Below are 23,209 nucleotides of genomic sequence, written 5' to 3' on the forward strand. Positions count from 1 at the left end.
ACTAATAATAGGTCTGATTGTGAGGGAAATGTTGCATGTAGTTCCCCTCCTCTAAGACGTATAAAAGTCTGGATTCATCAGGTTCACGGCGAGCTAGTGGTATACATGTGTATGGCAAAACAAAAGCTCCAGAACAATGATAAGCAGATCCAAGGTTGAATGGAATTGCTGTAATACTTTATTGATATGCATGTTCTTAATGACCATGACAAAAGCCATCTCTGATGTGGCATGCATACATTTGGATACTTAAGCTCTAAAATGGGTCAAAGGCATGCCAGGACTTTTTCAACTTACAGAAATGGGTAAATAGCACAAATGAAAGACCATATTCCGACACTATGGCTCCAAAATCTTGCAAGCTGCCTACGTAGAAAGCATTTTAAGGCATTGTAGGCTGTTCTAAAAGTGTGTAGATGATTGTGTTGCATTCAAAAATGCTGCCTTTTGGTTAAATCCTAAAGGTGTGTTCACATTGGCAAAACTGGCAAGGAAAGCCCATTGTCCATTATCAATAGTATAGCGATGTATGAAGCATCGCTTACTTTAACGCCACTTCCAAACTAAGCAGCTTTACATTGGTCAATGCAACAAATTTTAAAAAGTTGAACAAACTTGAATCGGATCTGATAACAAACTATATCATTTTGGCAAACCTTTCTACTCGCAAAATTCCAGATCATGATGCTCCCTATTGCGATGACTGCATTTCACCTGCAGACATTTGGTGTACAAGTGTAAAAGTGACCGCACCTTAAAGTGGAATGGCATGTGTCCTTTGCAGAAGGTAATCCCAGAATGCACTACAACAAACTCAATGAAAAACATCCATTTAATATGGTGGAAAATCAATTCAATAAAAGTGCAGGTTAAAAATAGTTCTATCAATTATTATACACAAGTTTTTTTATGCTTGGAGAACTGCATTGTTAGCTAATTGCAAAATGCTAATGCTAAACTCTTGTGAGTTTCCTCTGAGGTTTGTATAAATAGGGATATTTGTATGGCACACAAAGCTGCCTATATAGAGTGTTTCAAATCAGTAACATATAAAGTAAAAGGGTTTTTACTCAACTGCAACAACCAGCTGTATCAGACAAACTCCTATTGGTAGCTGCCACATGTCACTTCTAATTTGCAAAAACTGTGTACAGGAGTCTTAATAGCTGCTTTCACTCCAAATAAATATTATACTCTCATTGATGTAATGAATAACTTCAGTCAACTGTCTTGCTGCAAATTGCTGTCAAAGCAGCTCACTAGGTTGGGAACAGAGCCTTTATTTTATTTTAATATTATGAAGATAATACACTAACCCATAAGTATTACTATTAACACTCCAAACAAAATCTTGAACGGAACAGACTGACGCGGCACAAATTGTACGGAGAACGAAACCCAAAAAATATAGGAGTCCATCTGATGGAGGTTTGGTCTTTGGGGCGGAGGCCTGGGAGAGACTTGTGAGGAAAAGAGAAGAGTAGGAGAGCCAGAGAGGGTATGCGGCATTACATCAACACAGAAACGTGCATGGCCTAGATAGCAGATGTTTGAGCTTTGTGAGGTGGAAAAACCACTCAAAATGACCCGAACAAAAGAGAGGCATAATACAATTATCCAAACCCTGACAGAGGGCCATGAAAGGGGTCCCATTGAAGGAAATTTGCCAAAGTGGCAAATCTAGACCATCGTGATGCTTCAGGCAGTCCCAGCATGCATGAAGGGTCCACATGAAAATTAATAGCTTAAATCTGAATATGAATAGACCCTTAAGCCTCCGCAAGCAGAGCAACAAAAAAAAAGACACAAGAACTCTCCCAATGACAAAAGGGAGGAGATGCGTGTGTGGTATTTGTCCCGATCCAACTTTGAGCTAAAACTGAGCTTTGGTTTGCACTAAAAGGCCAGGGAATCATTAGATGTTCATCTTCATGCCCCGCCTGGAGCCACACCATGTGCAGAGAGAGAGGAAATTAAGAGTAAAGTGAGAACATCTGCTCTGTGCAATCGTCACAAGGTTAGGACAGAGGGGTCAGTTTGCTAAGTCTACTCTACAAGAGGGAGTCACTTCTACAGTATGCAAACTTCACTCTGACTGATATAAGACTTGGTGAGATGTAGTAACAAAGGACCAATGGGAACATCAAAGTAAGGAGTCCATGAGCTGTTGGCCTGAAGAGCCACATCTGACCAGGAGCTTCTTGATGAATGGAGGGATGTCCTTTAGCACATGGCCTACAGGAGATTGAACCGTAAGTTCAGCTTGCTTTAAGGCCGTGGTAAGGCCCAAAGCCACAACATAAGGCACATGGCAGAAAATAGTATGTTGCTACCACCGATAGTCCTGCTTAAAAGGGAAAACTAATCACAAGGACAGGAACACCCAAAATATAACCGGCATCAACGATGTTAATGTACAGAGCTGGAGGCAGGACAAACTACACAGGAGCCAAATAATGAATCATGCCTCAGCAGGCTGGACAGCTCCCTACACTAAGATAGGATATCCGTATGCGTTTCTGAATGAGCCACAGTGGAAGTAATGTTTTCCTGCTTGTGGTGGAGTGATCATGGACTCCGCTGGAACAAACAATGGACCACGGAAGCTCAAGAGAAGGAAGGCTGAAAAATGCAAGTGCATTCAACCAAGTGGCCACAAACACCTCAGCTGCTTCTTGCACAATGCTCTTGTTTTATAGACTTTGGTGTGTCTGGTTTTACATGTACGTGGAGAAGCTATTGCACAGCCTGCAGGAGTAAACAGCCACCGGATGTGATGCTTTTTCATATGGAAGCTGTGAAATAAGACAATGTGATTCTTAAAAGTTCAGTATAAGCATTTTTGCCAGTAAACCTTTTCCAACCAAACCTGAATTTAAAACAGTCAGAAATATTAGGAGGATGATCAGAGGACATTCACTGTCCATTAAAAACTTTACTTTTACTATAAAATTAACTTTATAAAACAGACACCTCAGACTCTTCTGACACATCTAATTTTTTCAGGAGACTTTCATGGGTTATAAAAAAAACCTTCTCCACCCAAATTCTGAATTTAAAATATTCACAATCCATTAAATATCTTACTTTCACTATAAAATTCAGTTTATGAAAACTGTTTTTATAAACTTTATATAAAATAAAAAATAAACTTTCATCGGTTATAAAAAACCTTTTATCTTTCATTTGCTGAATGTTTTAACACAAGAGTACTTGCACGTGTTGTTTCTTACAATTGTTTAAACAATAGTGAGTGAGAGGCCTATAGTTGGGATCCCCCCCTTCCATTGGCCCCTTCACACCCACAGATGGAATGGAATTAAAAGAAGTGACAGACTTTTTTCCGTATTGTGATGTACGTGACATTCTGATTAAATGTTACGGTCATATGTACAAATGAATTATTCAAAGATCTATAACATGCATTTATAAAATAGGCTGGATGGATTTTTATTTTATACCAACTCTATGAAATTTAGCTTAGCAACATGCTAATAACAAAAGGTATTGAAATCAAATGCATGTTTAGTTACCTGTGCAGTTCAAGTATAATGGATTTTTTTTTTCCCCCACCAATGCTTTCAAAATGAAGTAAATAAGTATAATTTATATTTAGTCTGCAGACTTCTGTGAATTTTCTTTAGAGCTCACAATGCGTTCTGGGATTGCGTTCTCCTTAAACACGCACATGATTCTGCCTTGGATTTTGGCCAATGCAAGTTATTTTAGATATATTTTGGAATAGCCTATTATGATACCTTAATATGCTGTCTAGGCAGTTATAAGAAAGCTTTTGGTGATGCACAGGAAAACGGATGGACTAAAATGTATTCCATTCAAAACAGTGTTTTAGAGGTCTAGCACAAACCTTCATGTGTTCTGGTGTCCTGATGCCCCACAGAGAGCACATCCTCTCTCATTCATTCACCCTCACTCCTCAGGGAGAGCTTATGGCTTTCCAATATTCAAAGTTAACCACAACCACAGACTGGTGGTACAAAGAAAGAACAGATGAACATGCCACATAAAAACACATCACTTGACATGTCTCAATAGGGGGACGTGACCCAAGTGTGACCCTCAATCGATGAAGAGCTGTCAGGGAGGCAAGCAGTCTCCACAAGACGACAAACCATGCCATTGTGGCACAATTTAGCTGTGGCCAAGGGGAGGCCGTTCTACACGAGCCAAAGCTTGTTTATCCAACCCTGTAGCAGGAAATGAGGGAGAGGGATTGTGAACATGCTGGGAGAGGGGTCACCTTCACATTCTGAGAGCCAAAATAAATACAATTATGGGGTGCAATATGGTGATTATATAATGGTCATAACTTAACACAGTATAGCATGGCTGACTACCTCAATGGTTGCTTGCTTCTACAAACTTCATAGAACGTCTCATAGGAATAAATGAGACATTTCTGTAAACAGTATGATTTAATTAAATTTTCTCAAAGTTGAGATTATTCTTATAAGCCAAGGTTTATTTGAAGAAATTGTTACATTATTACGCAAACAAAATGTTAATAAAGCAAATGCTTTTCACAGTGACATGACAGAGGGCAACAGTTGGTAAGGTAAAACTGAACAGTAATGTTTTAGAGAAAGGTTAATTAACTAATTACAAAAGCTAGCAATTAAACACATGGCTAGATAGATTCTTTCAAATGCTTCCATGAGTGAAAAATCAAGGTCAAGTGTTTAAGTAAGTTGTGAAGTCACTGCTGAAACCCTGAGAAACCAAGGAAAGTCAAAGCAGGAATATAAACATTGAGAAAACCAAACACTGGCTGAGGCCAAGTTCATGACATACCATACTTTTCGACATGTGACCATTACAGATCATAAATCCACACAGGTCCACGCTACTTTAAGCAGTTAAGCAATCATATTCAGCTTTCATGGATATGTTGTAGTGAACAGACACAATTACTACATGACTGTCTGGAATACTTCGGTCTGATTAGTCAATCACAGAATTCTGCTGTAATTTTTTTTTTTTTTACATTGAAAGAGTGGATATTTGTTGCTAAGGAAACTGCACACAGTTAAATTCCTATGTGTTTTGTTTAAATACTGGACAGGGTTCCCAAAGGAACTAAGCTTTAAATAATTAAACATTTATGCATTTCCAAATTATATTTAGAGTTAAAGGTTTTCCACATTAAAAATTAACAATAGCAAATACAATATAATGTCAACTGATGTTTAACTATATTAACTGACCTAACTGACAAAGGACGTGTAAACATTTTTATGTGCATTCAGAGCCATAGCTATCGATGATGGAGAAGAGGCGATTTAGTTATTACACAACCTGAGCCAGAACAAACAGTGTGGACAAATTAAAGCCCTCAAGCAATCCCATAGAAGGGACTTTCCAGTTGGGAAGTGAGCATTTTCCCCCACTATATCCCAATGGCCCCATAATGCTTCAGACTTTTTTTTTCTTTGGACTTACACAGCTTTGAATAATAGGCAGTAAATACTGTAGGGACAGAGGCAGTTTGCTTTGTGTTTCACTGGCAAAGGATGAGGGTGGGTGGCCACAATTACATGAGAAGAGAAGCTTCGCTCTCTACCAAAGAGCATGTCTACCAACGCAAAGTCCAGAGTTCATCTCTCTCTGAGCTAAAAGCCACTGCTGATAACAAATAACCAGGATGACACACTCACTTAAATGTCCATGTGAATGTTAAAAGCTGTTTGCCAACACTTGTTATACAATATTACCTGTAAGCATGTGTGGGATGAGCAACATGATGAACTTGAGTCACTTGCAGCTTACAAAACTGTGCTGAATTGACTGTAAAGAAAATTATTTGAAATAAATACAAAACGAGACTTTTATATCCTTTACAAATGCTGCTTATCAGACTGTAAAATGTGACCTTAGTGAGGTCTTGTGTAAAGGCAAAGGAAGATTGTAAGACAACTTATGCACAGTCTTAGGACTTTGTCTGTGATTGATTGGGCGATCAATAATGTCGTCATGTTCTGACATTCTCACTGACACAACAAACTGAAATGGTACCGCACAAACCAAAGCAATTTAAAATTTCACAGCGTAGGGACAAAGTAATGGGTTTTTTCTGTAAACCCTGGATCGTAAAGGGATTCTGGGAAAGCAAACAACTGTAGTGGCTCTGTAAACAGCAAAGGTAGCTCAACATTTCCTTATTGCCTACATCTGTACTGCAGCAGCTGAAGAGACAAAATGTGGTACTGTAGGTTTTCCACATGTGTTGTCATGCAGCCGTTCTGATAAAATGAAATTTTATCCATTTTATATCAAATGAAAAAAATAAAAGAAAACATCTCATCGTGGTGATTTTTTTTTCAATGCCGTTGAACCTAATGCACTTTGAACCTTGAGGGTAAAACATATGCAACTAATGTCTGTTATATTGTCTAAAAACCAGATACCACATCCCTCATACCAGCAATTAATATTTTCTGACACACCATGTTTTCTCCATATGGTCTGTCAATGGAAAATAACTTTAGGTTTTGTCTTGTCAAACTACAGGGGGTGGGTCAGGCTTAGCTTTAATTTGCTTTAATTTTTTATTTATTAATATTTTTCTCCCTTAGGTCTACTTCAAAAATAAACATAAAAAATAAAAATAAAAATTTGTTGAGTGCCATCTTTCAGTTTACTCTTATGTTTTAAGTGCTCCACTAATTACATCTTTGCAAAGCTGCATTTAAAAAAAAAAAAAAAAAACAATCTAAAATGTTATGTGTGGCTCAAACTGTTAAGATCAGACTGAAATAATCAGAGATCTTGTTGAAAATAAACTTCAGTTGCTCATATCTAACATTGGGACACTTCAGAAGAATCTGCAGAATGTAGGTGCTACACAAAGCCAAAAATAGCACAAGGCTGTTTCAGGAAGTTTGTGCCAGTCTGGAGTTTAGGCATAGGTGTGATGAGAGAAGCAGACATCTGGCCCACACCCTGGATGAAACCTGCCTCCTGCTTCCCAAATGTGTGTGAGATGTGGCAGTGAGAGACCAAGTCCAATAAAGAAAAGTCTCCCACACACACAGCACTCAACAAATGTACTCTTCTTCAAAGGGATGTTGTGATGATGATCTGCTATTGGTAAAGATGATATATCAGTCCTGTAATCTGTACATCTCTTTCTCCGCCTATAAAGATAGCCATGCAAAGAGACACACCCTACTCTACAGTAGTAAAGGCTAATGTTATAGTACACAGATGATCAACACAACATAAAAATACACAAATTACATATACACCCGGCCTGGCCTACAAGTAGGAGTTAAAGTGCTTGGATAATATCAGCTTGAATGCCTGTTTTCAACATCAATGAAGGCCAAACCGCCTTAACCAAAAGGTGCCACACATGGTACAACCCAAACATGATTCATTCTCAAGAAAACAAGAAAAGTCCTCTAAAATGGACTTCAAAACATTAGAAGGTTGGACAGTTCACCCAAAAGATGAACACTGCTTCACCATTTATTCACCCCCATGTTGTTCCAACCCTTTATTTCAGGCACAATATTTTAGGTAAAATGTTTAAGTGATATTTTTGGGAGCACTATTAATTTACAGGGTCATGCATTTAGCATTTTATGTTTGATTTGGGACTTTTACTCATTGAAATTGAAAATTGGTTAATGCAAATCTGAAATAATGTCAAACTGGGACCTATGAGCTGTGACATCCTCCAAGTCATAATCTACTAAAACTCATGATGACCAGGTGGTTCCTTAAATAAATATTTACAGAAATTTAAAGACAAAAGCTTCTGTGATGAGACTGATGGCGGAGTGCCCTGCATGGATGAATAGAGTAAATCTGTCTGGATCTAAAAATCCCCAGGTGTTTGGAGCTTAATTCAGTCAGGCTAAAGTACATGTACCCAAACACAAGCCAACAGAAGTATCCATGGCTCAGCAAGACAAAACCATGAGAGGGAGAGGTGAACGTTGCTGCCTGACCTCCAGGCCTTTTGAGTGTCTGCTCAGCATCCTTCAGCAGGCCTCAAATGCTTTCACTCAGGTCCTGTGTTGAGCGTAAATCCATAATCCACAGGTCATGGGACATGAATGTTTATTGTTGTTTTCATAAGGATCACTCAAAACATGCAGAAACTGCAAAAAAAATGCTTTGCAAAGTTCAATAATGCCAAAAAAAACCCAGTTTGAACACAGTTGTGTTGCCACAGTGTGTGAAAACCAGCCTATAATGTTAAAAAATCACAAGTTTTGTGTTTTGGGATGCACCAACGAACATAGGAGTCTTCATAGACTCACTCCATCTGAGCCGCTGAGGACACTGTGGTTAAATTTAATTTTTGAAGGAAATATCCCAGAAAAAAAAAAAATTTGGTAAAGTCCCCTATATGAGTAGGGATCAGCACTTTGTGCGCGAACGTCATCTCCAGACAAAGTAAGTATCACGCGTTGCCTTTCTGAAAGAGCTTCTTGGCACTCTGTAAGGCTAATGTTGCTAAAGCTACCATTATATCTGCCTGTTTTCACTGGTGCTGCCTTCACGTGCTATCAGAATGTTTGTAAATAGCAGTGTGGTGGTTAAAAATTGCATATGAAAGCAATGTGAAGTCGACCGCTTGAATTTGTCAAGCTCATAATCACAAATGGGACTTATAAAGTTTGTGATAGCATGCAATGGCACCATGAGACCAGCTGTCGCCATTTTTATTGTGCCGTGCTCCCCTGTCTGTGTAGTTCATAAATGCATATTTATTATGCACAATACAATCAGATTATTGACTTTTAACCAGAGTACGTTTTCTGTAAGGATAACAGGCTTGTACTAATAGTGGAATGTTTATTTGTATGCCGGAGCTTGAGCTCTTGAAGCGCCGCCCTCTTCTGAAAGGGGGTTGGGAGCACTAGCTAATTCGCATTTAAAGGGCCATACACAAAAACGGCGCGTTTTGGCTCATACCCTAATAGTGCTAATTTTATCAAGATATAAAAAATGATCTGTGGGGTATTTTGAGCTACAAATTCACATATACACTCTGGGCACTATTTTGTGTGCCGGGCTGCACTATCAGTAGGGTACATTCTCTCTGCAAACAATGCCCTGGTGCTGCTCAATAGCAGAGTGCTGAGCAGTCCCATTACATCACTACACACAATGTAATACAATCCACCCCCTGAGACGCAGCAGCTCAATCTGGGCATGACACACTGACCAAAGTCCCCATCTGCAACACCATCCAAGACCCCCATCTTCCAGAACTGTCATGAGGATAAGCACCTGCCACCAACTTTGTCATGCAGATTACTAAAAAGACCTTCAAAGCCACACGTGGAAACTAATTGGCTTATATGATGTTTAATGTCAGTGTTTAATGTGATGAATGCTGGCTACTGTCCAAGGCTGGGCAACATTATGGCTCGGTCCTAAATCCAGCCTAATTGAAGTGAACCCCCTACCCCCATTTTTCCATGAAGATTTTGAGGGAAAAATGTTTAATGTTTATTTAATGTTTACATTCAACGGAACGGATTTAAACATTTTAAAATGTTTTCTGCAGGTGCAGATTCACACACTACATAGGCAACTACACAAACAGTGCTCCTCATACAAAGCATGTCACAATTATTTATAATAGAGTCTATTGTTAGCATGCTGCTAAGCTAACTGCATTGGTACAGCATAAAAATACACAAATATTAGGTAAAGTAGTTACTCAATACCCTAAATACTACTGAACATTTACATTTACATTTAGTCATTTAGCAGAGGCTTTTATCCAAAGCGACTTACAAATGAGGACAATGGAATTATTGTACTTTCTTCTCGTAATTACTATGAACTAAGTATGACAAAAGAGCTTAGTGCCAGTTCATCAAAACACTGGTTTGGAATGACACTGGGCAGAGAAAACAATATTTTAATTATCAGGTGAACTTTTCCATGAAAGATTTTGACTACACAAAAATTATCATTACTGAAATGAAGCATGTATACAAACAGATCATACTGATTTGTGAAAAAAAATAGTTGGTTACAGTAGGCTCATGGTCTTTTAGTGATTCTTGTCGGCTCACTGTTTCTTAACTGCTTAATATCAAATAGTTACCTTAAAGATTTCCTGTATGCAATCCAACAGCATAGGAAACTTACAGGCCCCAAATTTGTTCACACACACACATACATACATACATACATGCATACATGCATACATATATAAATCTTGCTTTTCTTGGCCTCACTGTAAACCATATAGTACAGTATGTGCTTCTGAGAACACTTTCAGGCCTGAACTATGAACAGTTGTGTTTAGAAAAGCTAAAAGCACAATGTGTTGAACACATGGGATCACGTTCTTGCATGAACCTCAGACAGAGATGTCATAAGGGCCATTAAAGAGACAGTTCACCCTCAAAAAAAACAACAACATGCACACACAGACAACCTCATTCACAATCTGACTCCACTGAAGCACTCTTACCACACACAGATGGCCACTAAGCCAAAGACAGCAGAGCAGTGTGAAACTGTTTGGAAGGGAGAGGTGACACCGGGGCTCTTGAACCATGTGCGGCTGCCAGAATGAGGCGTTTCACACTCATCCTGGGTCATAACTAAAACAACCTCAACACCAAAGTTCAAGCTCACACTCCAGCGGTCAGAGAAGATCCAATGCAGAGCATTTCCAAACATCATATCTAATACTATTTCAGCCTTCTGATGACATGCACTATTTATCTCCACATACACGTATTTGTTTTGATGACACTTCTGTGAACATTTTTGAATGACGACAAATGAATCATATTTTGAATAAAGTAGGACTAGTCTAGTCAAAACTAGTCTAAGTGAATTACTATATTAATTATATATCCACAATGTTGCTTAAATTTTGTATCCAACAAAATACTCACAAATTTAAAATTCACAATACAGAAAAATCATAACCCAACCCAAATCTGAAGTGAATTAACACAAACTAATATCTTACCATTCCAAATTCTGCTCCATTCTTCTCTCCAAGATGTCAGATTGTCCTGATAACAGACCTCTTGTGAGGGCACATAGCTCTTGTTAGGATATAGTTGCAACCAGCAGATGTTTGTCACCTCTGGTGAGTGTCTTTAAACACACCACCATTTGCAGTAATTAGTGATCATGGTGGTCTCAGCCACTTTATTGTCTCCATGGCTTTGATCACCTCTGAAGCTCAGCTGCCAGTTGCAACAAACTCTTAATGTTAAGAAAACTCAGTTATAACACCTTTACAATTGATTGTTTAACTTAAGAGGTTTATTGCATCTAGACTCAGGCCTCTTAAAAGCAGGTGGGCATATGATCTCTCAATGCCTCAGGCGCATCTGCACACTCTAGACTCTTCCTGTCTTTAATGGAAACCAAAAACACACTGCTGATATCAGTGTTTATGCATTTGTAGGCTAGGACCACTAGAAACAGAATGGAACCACCAAACAGATTTGTACTCTGTGTAAGTCTTGTTTAAGCTTGGTGACACTAGTGGAGGAGAAAGTACACACTTAACGTTAAATATCAGATCTTTGGTGTCTACGCAATTGTTACTTTTTTAGACATCAATGTGGACTAGTGGATCAGCTTCAAGGGATGTCTTGATCTTGCGTTTCTTTCATTTCATTAGGTTTCCCAGCTGACAGAATGACCCTTCAAGCTGCCAATTCTGCACTTGCCCTTGGAAAAGGCCACTCCCATTTGACCCCTTTGAACTCTATGAAAGCCTGTGATAACTTTAAGCTGTTAGTGCAATTGGCTTGTTTGTGCAGGTTTAGATGAAGAATTTACTTAACCCTGTAGATGAGAAGAGCAATCATATCACACATGGTCTCAATGTAGAGCAGCACACTCAAAACTGCCATTATAAACCTTAAAGATGACGAGCATCTGTTAAAATCGATAAGGGTTGCGTGACCTCGCCATGGATAGGAAAAGATTATTAGGAAAGGACAACTTCCAAACCCTGTCATAGTCTCATCTTACAAAAGATCTACCACACAAAAGCCTAAGCAGATGGCCTGACTTGGAGATTAAGATCAAATTATGGAATCTTTTACAAAGACCTCCCTTAAAGAAGAACCTCACAGTCTTTAAGGAGGACCTAATTAAAAGAGACCTTAATCCAAGCTTCTCATTAAAGATGAGAATAAGTCTTATGCCTACAGTAAACATACACTATGCAAGGGTGTCTAGTCCTGCTTTAAGAGGTCCAATGTCCTATTAAATTTAGCTCCAACTTGCCAACATACTTGCCTATAAATTTCTAGAGCTGCATCTCAAATGCCCCCTTTACTATCATTTACTATTCCCTACATTACTCTACTAATATTGTGCACCAAATGAAAACCAGTGAGCAAATTCACACCTTGAGTCCACCAGAGGTGCTGCGAAACACCACTAGCTAGATGTGGAAATTCATTCAGTGCAGCAATCACAGTATATGGGTATAGTGTCTAGCCATTGAGTGTACATCGGTTACACTATTGACGCACATTATGGGATTGAATGTGTTCCCTCGATAATGTCCACTACAGTATCGGACACCACTACAAATGGCTGTCACCTAAAATAGCGCATTATATAAATGTATAGGGGGTGATTTCATACACAGCCTAGTATTCCAGAAGACTGTGATTAGTTGCACCTGGTATATTTTATTAGGATTAGAGTAAAACTGTGCAGGACGGGTGCCCACCAGGAGCAGGATTGGACACCCCTTGATGAAATGTATGATGCAACCAAGGACGCATTGCATTCCAAGCGTTGTTGCAAAAGGGTAATCTTCAGTTTTCCATCTAAATGCAAAATTGAGCACTCATGAGGAAAGATGGCTGATTTCAAATTGCATTGGATGTCCTGCATCAGGTGAGTGACTGTAATTGAGATCAATGAGAACGCGAACACATAGCTTTCTTCAAATATTACCTTTATACACCTTTAAGCCACAAGTCTGGTTATATGAGACTAGGCTCTTACAATATTTCTGAAAATGATAAAACAAGCACAGACTTGATTAAAACTTACCCAAAAGCTTGAAAGCAGTTTGAGCACAGATGCTCTGGGCCATTTTGCTGCTGACTGCTGTGCTTACTGAGGTGATGATCATAAATACTATTCAACAGTTTGTGCTGTTAACAGGACCAGTTACGGCCCATTGTCCCAGGACACCGAAATGTACGAGCCCCACAGGCCAGTACACCCAGAGCCATCGAAGAGGTCTGCTTCCCAGGCATGACAAGAAAAGCAGCTGCCCTGGAATGAGCTCAGAGCCTGGCTTCAGATCAGAGGAGCATCGACCCTGACACCACTGTAACAGTGCTTAGACTAAAACATATGAATATGGAAGGGTCCAAGACTGAAGGAGAACTGCATACCAGAGCAAATATTCACTTAAAGCAGATCGAATGAACAGGATAGGCCCAGAAGCAAAGGAGAGATCAATTTAGAAACATGAGGAGAACAAACCATGAACCCACAGGCGAAAGTATCAAACGGATCCTTTGGGGGAAAAAATACAGCTGTACACAGCTGTTTATTTAAACTTCTCCTTTTCCAGGGGAGAGTGTGTAGAATGAATGGGAAAAGTTATTGGTACAGCCATCCCATTCTCAATGGCTCTTTTTTACAGCTGGGTTTTAAGAGTTAGATCAGGCCATGGTATTTTTTTTGTTTTTTTCAGAGGGTATGTGTGCGTCTGCCGATCAAACAAAGCAGACTGCTTTGTTTTGATTTGGCAGTCTGGTCAGGCGGCTGGCAGCTCTCTAAAGAGACAGATGGTCATTAGCTGGAGCAGGACAGGACAGTGAGCCGCCCCTCCCCCAAAAGCGCTGGACATCACGTGTGAGGGGTCCAGTGGATAGAACACACCGCATTTATGCACACCTACTCTGCAAATTCACCTCTGCAAACATGACACCACTGGGGGACCTTCACATTATTATTGATTAAAAAAGCTGCAAGGCTGTTCCTACCCTTTGCATGCATGTGTGCAACAATTTCTTTAAGTTTGTGCTCTGCCGACCAGGAAGCCTAGGAATAAACTAGACAGTGACTTTGTTGTATAGTGCTTTCAAACAAGCTTTTTAAACTCACATGTGTGGACTGAGCTCATAGAAGTTTCTGTTGCGATACTCCTCCACCTTTTCTGCTGTGTAGATGGGCAGGGACTTGTAGGGGTTCATGGAGATCACCACACTGCCAATGTATGTCTGTGGAGGATAGTGAAAGATGCAATAAACCACCGATCAAACAAACAACAACAAAATAAATACATAAATAAACAAAAACAAAACATAAGAACAGATTTTTGAAAACACGTGAGATAAGAAGAGACAACATAACCAGTCATACGATGGAAATCAAATTTAGAGAACAATCTATAAATACTTGATTTTTTCTGAAATATTATTAATCTTCATTGCTCAAAATTTGAAGGAATATTAGCTGTTGGTATACCGCCGTTCTACTAACATGTTTGACAAAATAACCAAAGCATTTCAACAAAAACCTTTATTTTGTGGAAAACACAGTGATCAAAATTAGAGAACAGTAACCACTGTAGCATGACAGAAGATTACAACTAAAATGGAGGGTTACAGCCTAGTAGGCCCTAGCTGTAAAGGACTTCACACATCTGCAGCCACAGGACATCACTAGTCTCTCAGTCTGGTGTGATCTTGGTCCACTCGCTTTCATAGAGATTTTCAGTTGGGTTTAAATCAGGACTCTGGCCCGCCATTGCATTATTTCAGTGTTTTCAGCCTCAAGGAACTGCTTTACCTGTTTTGCAGTGTGACAAGGGCATTGTCTTGCATGAAAATTGCAGGCTTATTGGGAGATACTTGCAGGGAAGGAACTGCATGTTGCTTAAGGAGGATCTGATAAACATTTGCATTCACGTCTCTGCCATTTAGCTGCATAAGTGCCCCAAATTCTCCACCTTTCACCGACTTCTATACACACTTGGGCTTCAGTCTTTCCCAAGTTTGACGCCAAACAATGTTTTCCATCTGACCCAAATAAATTAAACTTGCTTTCATCACTAAAGTGAACTTTGGACCAGATCTCCTCTCTCCACACAACCTGCTCCTCAGCAAAGGTGAGCCTAGCCTTTTGATTCTTTTTGCTGATGAAAGGTTTTGTCACTGCAGAGTGCACTTTCAGTCCGACTTCTCTTAAACGTGCCGAGACAGACCCTGTTCAGCGCTGAACTGGCAAGCAATTCCATCTGCAGTGTTGAACCAATTCCCCATTAAGAGTCTCCTCATTATCCCGTCTTCTCGTGCAATTGTCTTACGTGGATGACCAGCCTTTTGGGGGGACTTGAATGAATTAGTGTCATTGTAAAACGGCAATATTCTAGAAATCACAGATTTGGAATGGCCAGCTTCTCTTGCAATGGCTGAAAGGGTCATCATTTTGGCCTTTATCTGGACCACCTCCTGTTAAAGGGTTTCAGTCACCCACCATCTTGCAATCTCAGTGAAAATTAGAGGAATGTTGCCATTTAAATAGGTTTTGTCATATAATTAAGAAAATTATCCCCAGGTGTCAGATTAAGACCAATAACTTGGAGGTATCTCGAAGTGTTCTCAAATTTGTATCAGAGTTCTTTTTCAAATATCTCATTTAAGTTTTTTTATACTGTGCATCAGAATATAATTAATTTATGAAATATGCTTAAAAACTGCCCTTCTACTTTGATAACTTCAAATAGGACTAAGCAATGACCTTGATATTTAAGAAATTGTAGGTAGTTCTCTAATTTTGATCTCCAATGTATATTCAGTCTACAGCAGTGGTTCCCAATCCTGGTCCTTGAGAAACCCAAAACTGCACATTTTAGATCTTCCTAAACACACACATACCTGATTCAACTCATCAGCTTATTAATAAAGACTCCAAGAGCTCAGATGTGTGTCAGATAAGAGAAACGTCAAACGGTTCTCCAGGACCAGGACCAGGATTGGGCATCTCTAGTCTACAGTACTGGTGTTACTGAGCATACAAACTAATTGTGGTACCCAAGTGTTGTCACCACAGACTGTATATGCATCATCAAGCCAGTCATAATGAAAATAATGGTGTGTTCCTACCATGAAAATTATGGTAAATGTGAAATTTCACTTGTACTGGTATCGTGACATCCCTAAAGGACACTGCACTGTATTCATACTCCCCTGCTGTGAGGCACAGACATCAAGCACATTCTCTGCCTCATTCTGTTGTAGGAACAGTGGCGGCAGCAGTGCTACAATATGCCTCCATCTGCATGATCCAGATGGGAATTCCTGGGTATTGTTCAGACAGGCGGGGGGCCCGCAAGCAACCGAACAAGAGAACACAAACAAAAATGTTCGGAATCCCAGAAAGCATCAACAACACAGGGTGGTCAAAAGTGGCCAGTGAGGGCAACGGTGTCTAATGTTGTCTATTTCAGATGACTCAAACAAACATCCTGACTAATTTATTCCAAGCTTCTCTTGCTTTTCAAATCTTTCTTTCATTCTTGCTGCCACCAATTTCTAACCTATGATGTTAAAAGCAAATCTATCTCAATGTCTCTGGGACCTCAGAACAATGATTAATTCTTGCAGCCGTCTTCTACCTTTCATTACAGAGAGTGTTGCATAAGGCTTGCAGCTGGAGGATCAGGCCTCTCCCATGGCAACACAGCCCACAACCTATTGTCAAGTGTTCACAGGAGGCATAATGAATCCCTTAGATGTAGAGAACAAATGTAAATGAACAGATGAAGCGAAAATTACAGAAAAAAGAAATATAGGCCTATATCAATAAAAGCGCAGAAGTCACCCAAGACATGCTACCAGTCAAATGTTTGGAGTTTGGACACATTTGCAACAAATAAATTTATCTTTAAAGCTTTTTGAACCAGTGGCTTAATTCTTCTTTCACACAAACAGAACAGAATTGGTATTTCTTCATTCTATTAGGAATATATTAGAATCCCCCCAATCCCAGACGGATTTAAATACTGTTCACAATGGTGACATTGCACAATGGGCACTAGAGAGATGTGACGGCTATGGGTGCATTAGAGCAGGACTAGGCCTGTGTAAATAATTCAATTGGCCCTTAAATGCGTCTAAATGAGACCTGGTGGACATACATTTTGGAAGAACGAGCAATTGTGGATCAATAAAGAGCATCACTAAAAGAGTGAGCTACACAATCACATCTGTTCCTTACTACTAAATGTGCATATACACACACACAGACACACACACGCGCACGCACACGCACACGCACACACACACACTCATATAAACACATTTGTTCTTTCTTGAAGCCAATAACACTGAGCAAAGTTTAAAGATAAATACAAGGACATTTGTTTCATAATTCTACAGCTCTTATTGCCTGCTGTATTTGAAAATGGAACCCATCATAACTGTTTTTGACAGGGCATTGATTAGATAAGGCAGATAATTATCTGTGACATTCATTGTAAAGTTGGTGAAATGTAAGAAATACGATGGACTGTGATGTAAGCTTCTTGGCATTTAAATAGATGATACTGAGAGTGGAGACGTTCCTAGAATATTCTCCATTAAGCCCTTTTAAAATATAAGTTTAAATGGATAATTCAGAAGTATTTTCCCACCTTCATATCATTTCAAACTTATTTTGTTTATTGAACACAAAAGGAGAGGTCTACTTTGGCAGAAAACATATGAGTGAGTAAATAATGACAGACTTTTAATTTATGGTTGCTGTGACTATAACGTACTAAAAAGAAAATTAAGTGACCAGTTTGCACAAAGTGCAAAGAACATATAAATGTGGTCTACATAATTTTGCTCTTGTCAGCACTCTCCTGTGTAATTTGGGGATTTGCATTAAATACAAGGCTAGAGGTTGCATTACAAACTTGCAGCTATTGGACATTGAGGGATGTGGGTAGTTACACTCTTAATTACAGAGTAAACACACAACCTGTTTGTGACCAACTACATGATTTTAGTCTTTTATAACTGGTCAGATTACAGCTCTGCAAAATATAAATAAACATCTTCAAGGGTCCATTTTTATGGTGCCACACAAAATGTAAATCAGCCATTTGAAGGGGTCATTAAACCTTAATATTTCCTGATACGGAATGCAAATTCTCATCAAGCATGGCAACTAATGCAGCAATTCATTTGTTTTTCAATCAATTTATAGGTCCACACATACAGTATGTAAATCTGAACATGCTAGAGCTTTCTTCCAATTTCAGCAGGAAAAAAACAATTTTGATTAATGAAAATGAAGCATTTTTGAGTACTAAAGGTGCTGTCTATCTATTAGCAAAATGTCACTAGCAAAAAAGTCATATTGTCAATAGTGTAGCAATGTATGAAGCACAGTGGTGAAAGCTTTTACCCTCACTAGAAATTCTGGACGACTGGATTTCCTTGCATAACTTTACTGTACTGCTTTATATGACCACATCTTAAGTGTCAAGTAATTTCTGCAGTGGTAATGTCACTAAATTGTTTTGCAAATATAACTGTTTTCAAACAGGTTTCCTGACCACTCTCCCTGTCTGCTATTGGTCGAACAACACACAGCCAATTGGATTAAGGCAATTTTGCAGTGTCAGACAAAGAGAACAATGTTTTAATAACACAACAGAGCCACAGTGCTTGTTTGTACCCGAAGAAAGGTAGAAAAATCCTAAATTCTCCTAGATATCTGTTCACTTTTGTATATTCTGATTCATTAAACAACTATTTACACATCAAATGAACCCATTTTGTATGCTGGTTTGGTGTTTGGTATGCAACAGCTTTCAAAACTGAGCCCAAATGAATGGGAAAGACATGAGAGCAGGGACAGAACAATGCGAGGGCTATGATTTACACTGTGTTCATCTCTACACTCCTATTTGTCTGTGAAGTGGGAACACACTCAGACTAAACTTAGACACTCTTGATGTGATGTGACTGTCTGGAGTAGTGAAAGCCTAAAATGAGAGGACGACCAAGAAAAGGAAACAGCAATTGTTGCATGATGTTCTCAACATTAGTTTAAGCATTACTTACATAGATCTCGCTGTGATCGAATCGCTTCTTTAGATTCTCAATGAAGGTGTCTTCGGACAGGGGCTCAATGAGGACCATATCGCCCACCCCTATCATATTGTCGAGAAGTGATGTCTTCACCTCCATTTTGGACAACACCCCCTATAGAGAAAGCAAGACATTTACATATCAGATCAAGAGTTCTGTAGGCCTTGACTTAGACATGTATCTAGGTCAGTGGGGTTAATGTGTCTGTGTGTTTATTAATTCATACAAAATACATTAAAAACGTAGCTAACTCGGTTTGAACACAACTCTTCAATGATTAACATGTTTTCAATTTCTGAATTTCAATTAATTTTGATATTTCTGTGGAGCAGGATTATTAATGTTAACTAAAACAATAAATAAATAAATGAATAAATAAAGTAAGTAAATAAATAGGCTAAATAAATAAATCATGCCATGAAAGTCAAACAAAAAAATAAATAAACATTTCAACTTAGAAACATTTCTAATTTTTGTTATTTTTAAGTTGAAGTCCTAAAATAACTAAAACTTAAAAACGATATATAAAAAACTAATTATAAAAAATAAATTAAAAAATACTACAATTACATACAAAAACGAAATAACAAACTTTAAATGAAATTGAAATAAAAACAGAAAACACAAATAAAAATTCAAAATATTAACAAACACTAAATGAATTATTCTAAAATAAGGACTTTATGAATTGTATTGTTACCAATTTCTAAAAGCAAACCATAAAGCCGATCTGATGTTATTTGGGAGGGGGGAAAATTTTTTTTTGTCTAACATAAATTGCAAGCCTTATTACACATGTCTCAAGCTTATTCTTGGTTGCACCACATAACTAATTATAAAAAATTAATTAAAAAATACTACAATTACACACAAAAACGAAATAACAAACTTTAAACGAAATTGAAATAAAAACAGAAAACACAAATAAAAATTCAAAATATTAACAAACACTAAATTAATTATTCTAAAATAAGGACTTTATGAATTTAATTGTTACCAATTTCTAAAAGCAAACCATAAAGCCGATCTGATGTTATTTGGGAGGGGGGAAACATTTTTTTTGTCTAACATAAATTGCAAGCCTTATTACACATGTCTCAAGCTTATTCTTGGTTGCACCACATAAAAAAAAACACACACACATGCAAAACCAACATTAATTAAAGCATAACGTTTCTAAGAATTAAAGACTTTCTCCACTATTTTTTATACTCCCTTCTTTGTCATTGACCCATCTATCCCAGAATTCTGTGCACTGTCCTTCTACAGTGCATTAATGCTGATGTCTGTTCATATGAAACCTTATCATCAGCTTCTTACACTTCTAACCTAAAATAATGCAAATAAATTCTAAAGTATTTGCAAAGCAGCACTTGACTGGACCGGCATGTTCAGTTCTGTTCAGGACACTACGGACACAAGATATTCCACTGGGAATTATGTAACGAAAGACCCTTGTCCCAGCTGATGACCCATAGATACTCCAAAGATGTTTATGGAGTGGAGGCATCAAAATGTAGCTACTTTCTCACTAAACAAAGTGGACAGCAGAAATAAACTATGTAAATGTTTACTTCAAGCAAACCCATCACTGAATTGTGATTTCAGAGTTAACAGCTAAACCGTTAAACTGCTAGGGGCGGTGATTTTTCCCTTCTCTGGTCACTAATCCAGGTACCAATTGCATTCAGGGCCTTCATATGAGGCTCTACTGAGCCCCTAAACCCCCTATACACTGTTCAAACAAACAGGCAATGGGGCAAAGTGTAGTGCTCAGCAAAAAGCTCCTCCAATAACAGCCCATGTTTTCACTCGGAGTAAAGAAACAAAGCACCCAGCATCGCTTTTGTAGTCAAAATACAAACATGGGCAAAGAAACAAGTCTTAAATAAGGGCAGACAGTATAACACAATGTGGTTTGTTGATAGCAAAAGCGTCATTTGCGTGCACCATGCAAGGCATGACTAAAAAAAAAAAAGTTGAAAGTAAATGAAGGATTAAGTGGTGAAAGCTAACGGCAGATTGGACTGATAAGGTTGCCAGGATGTGTGTCTGCCTCAAGTCTCCTACAAGTGCCTCAGATTGCTGCTGTGCAGTTTGATAAGCCTTTGATAAGTTTGATAAGGTAATCTTTCTTACCTACAATTTAGGACAGGGTTAGTCATCAACTCTAAGACTTTGCAGCCTTGATGTCAGAAATTAAAGAGCACAATAAATTGAAATTGGACTTTTGTGGCTTTTTATCCACTAGTGTACTCTTAAACACTGAAAACCTTTATTTAGCAGATATACATATTTAAAATGTACAACAGACCAAAAATATTGAGTCGCGATGGGCCAAAAAGGATATACAAATTTATGTCCGATTAAATACCCTCTCCAGATTGAGAATGTCCCTCCCCTATTACTAGTTGCCAGCAACTACCAATATAAAGTATCAAAATATAGCTCACAGCTGAACTACTAACAGTTTAAAAAGGGATAAGCACTTTGATACATGGCACCTATACTTCCTGTTTCAACAGGAAATAGATATACACAGAAATTAAAACTGTACTTGTCATTCCATTGGGTCTTTAGTTTTTTTTAAAGGGGCAGTATTATAAAGTCAGTTAAGTATAAAATAGTGTGGAGTCCAAAAATAATGAATAAATGAAATATTCAGAATCTAAACAATTAAATTGATTAATTACATACTGGTAAAAAATGTATAGCCTGAATGCACTGTAAGTCGCTTTGGATAAAATTGTCTGCTAAATGCATAAATTATTAATTACAAAAATCCAAAGGTAACTGTAAATAATGCATGTCTTTCTTTCTTGGAGTGTTTTATTCATGTTCAGGAGTTTGTTTTTTAAACACAAACACATTTACATTACCTACACCATATATATATATATATATATATATAAATAACTCACCTCAGAGACAGATATATCTGACATCTGTAAACTACATAAACCCCTAACTAAATACTTTACACCAAGAATAGACTTTTAGGAAATGTCATCAAATATTTAGGGCTCTATAAAATCATTTTTTATTTTATTGGATCCATTTTCATTTTTCTTTATAACTTAATACAAATTTGCTATCAAAAATGATGGTAATCAAATGAAGGCATAAAACGCTAACAATTTTATTAATATTGTAAAATGCAATCAAATGCAAATTTAACAATTCCTTTTATTTTTGTAAAACAAAATACAGTACATGTGGGTTACTGTTAAAATTAAACAGCTGAAAAATTGGACTGAAATTGTGAGGTTTGTATATACACAACAGATCATACTTTGCTACCACATTTATGATTAATTTCTGCACTCTAAACACTTACATACATTATCAAAGAGCCACATTCACTTAATATTTAGCTTTGCCTATGATACATTTACCTCTATGATCCTGCCTGCTAATAAATCAGTTATCCCAAGCCAATTGCTAAGAACAGAACAATGAAGTTCTTTATAAACTTTTTCTGATTTGCATTATCTTTGCTTTCGAGAAATAGTGGGGAAAACCACTCATCTCTATGTCTAGCTCAATTTGTGTCTTGGCAACAGCTGTAACCTGGCAGCCGGGGATATGATCAGTTACCTGTGAAACAAAACAGAGGAGAAGACCACGGACTAAAGGTCAGACAAGACATGAAGAAAGCCTGGATGCATCCAGCGGTTCCAGAGTAAAGAGAATAATTCCAGGGCTCACTCCCCCGCTGCATAGCAACTCCTGGCAAAATCTACTAGTCTCACTGAATACCAGCTGCTCTTGAAGGACAAATGATTAGCCAATAAACATTCCGAAGTGTTTTAACTATCTGATCAGGTTTGTGTTTTCTTTAATTCATGATTACCAGATTTACGGGTAAAGAAGATTTGGTTTCACATAGACAGACTTTTTTTCAAGAAAAGCTTAATTTTTTAATGTTATTTTATTTTATTTTTTTGGCATGGTGTTCTGCATGTGATGTTTGCTGAACAGTTGTTAAGGGAGATCTAGATGTTTTATGTTGCACGCTTGCCACATGGCACACATGGACAATTTATTGTGGACTTTATACAGGAAGAGCAGAATACAGGCCAGGAGGAAACCAGGTAATAAACAGGCACCACCAAATATGT

General features: G+C 38.1%; 1 protein-coding gene across 6 annotated transcripts in view; it reads right to left on the bottom strand.

Annotated features, from left to right (window-relative positions):
- LOC107664008 (unconventional myosin-Ib-like) overlaps positions 1–23,209 on the bottom strand; it is a 67,460-nt gene that overhangs the window by 37,988 nt on the left and 6,263 nt on the right. For all 6 annotated transcript variants that reach the window (XM_016454456.1, XM_016454454.1, XM_016454455.1 and 3 more), the window contains exons 2-3: positions 19,062–19,202; positions 14,107–14,222 (exon numbers count right to left, since the gene is read on the bottom strand). In XM_016454456.1, coding sequence (XP_016309942.1) covers positions 14,107–14,222; positions 19,062–19,202 — 257 coding nt within the window. The remainder of the gene's footprint in view (positions 1–14,106; positions 14,223–19,061; positions 19,203–23,209) is intronic.

The sequence above is a fragment of the Sinocyclocheilus anshuiensis genome, unplaced genomic scaffold (genome assembly GCF_001515605.1).
Source record: "Sinocyclocheilus anshuiensis isolate Anshui unplaced genomic scaffold, SAMN03320099.WGS_v1.1 scaffold247, whole genome shotgun sequence".
NCBI lineage: Eukaryota > Metazoa > Chordata > Actinopteri > Cypriniformes > Cyprinidae > Sinocyclocheilus > Sinocyclocheilus anshuiensis.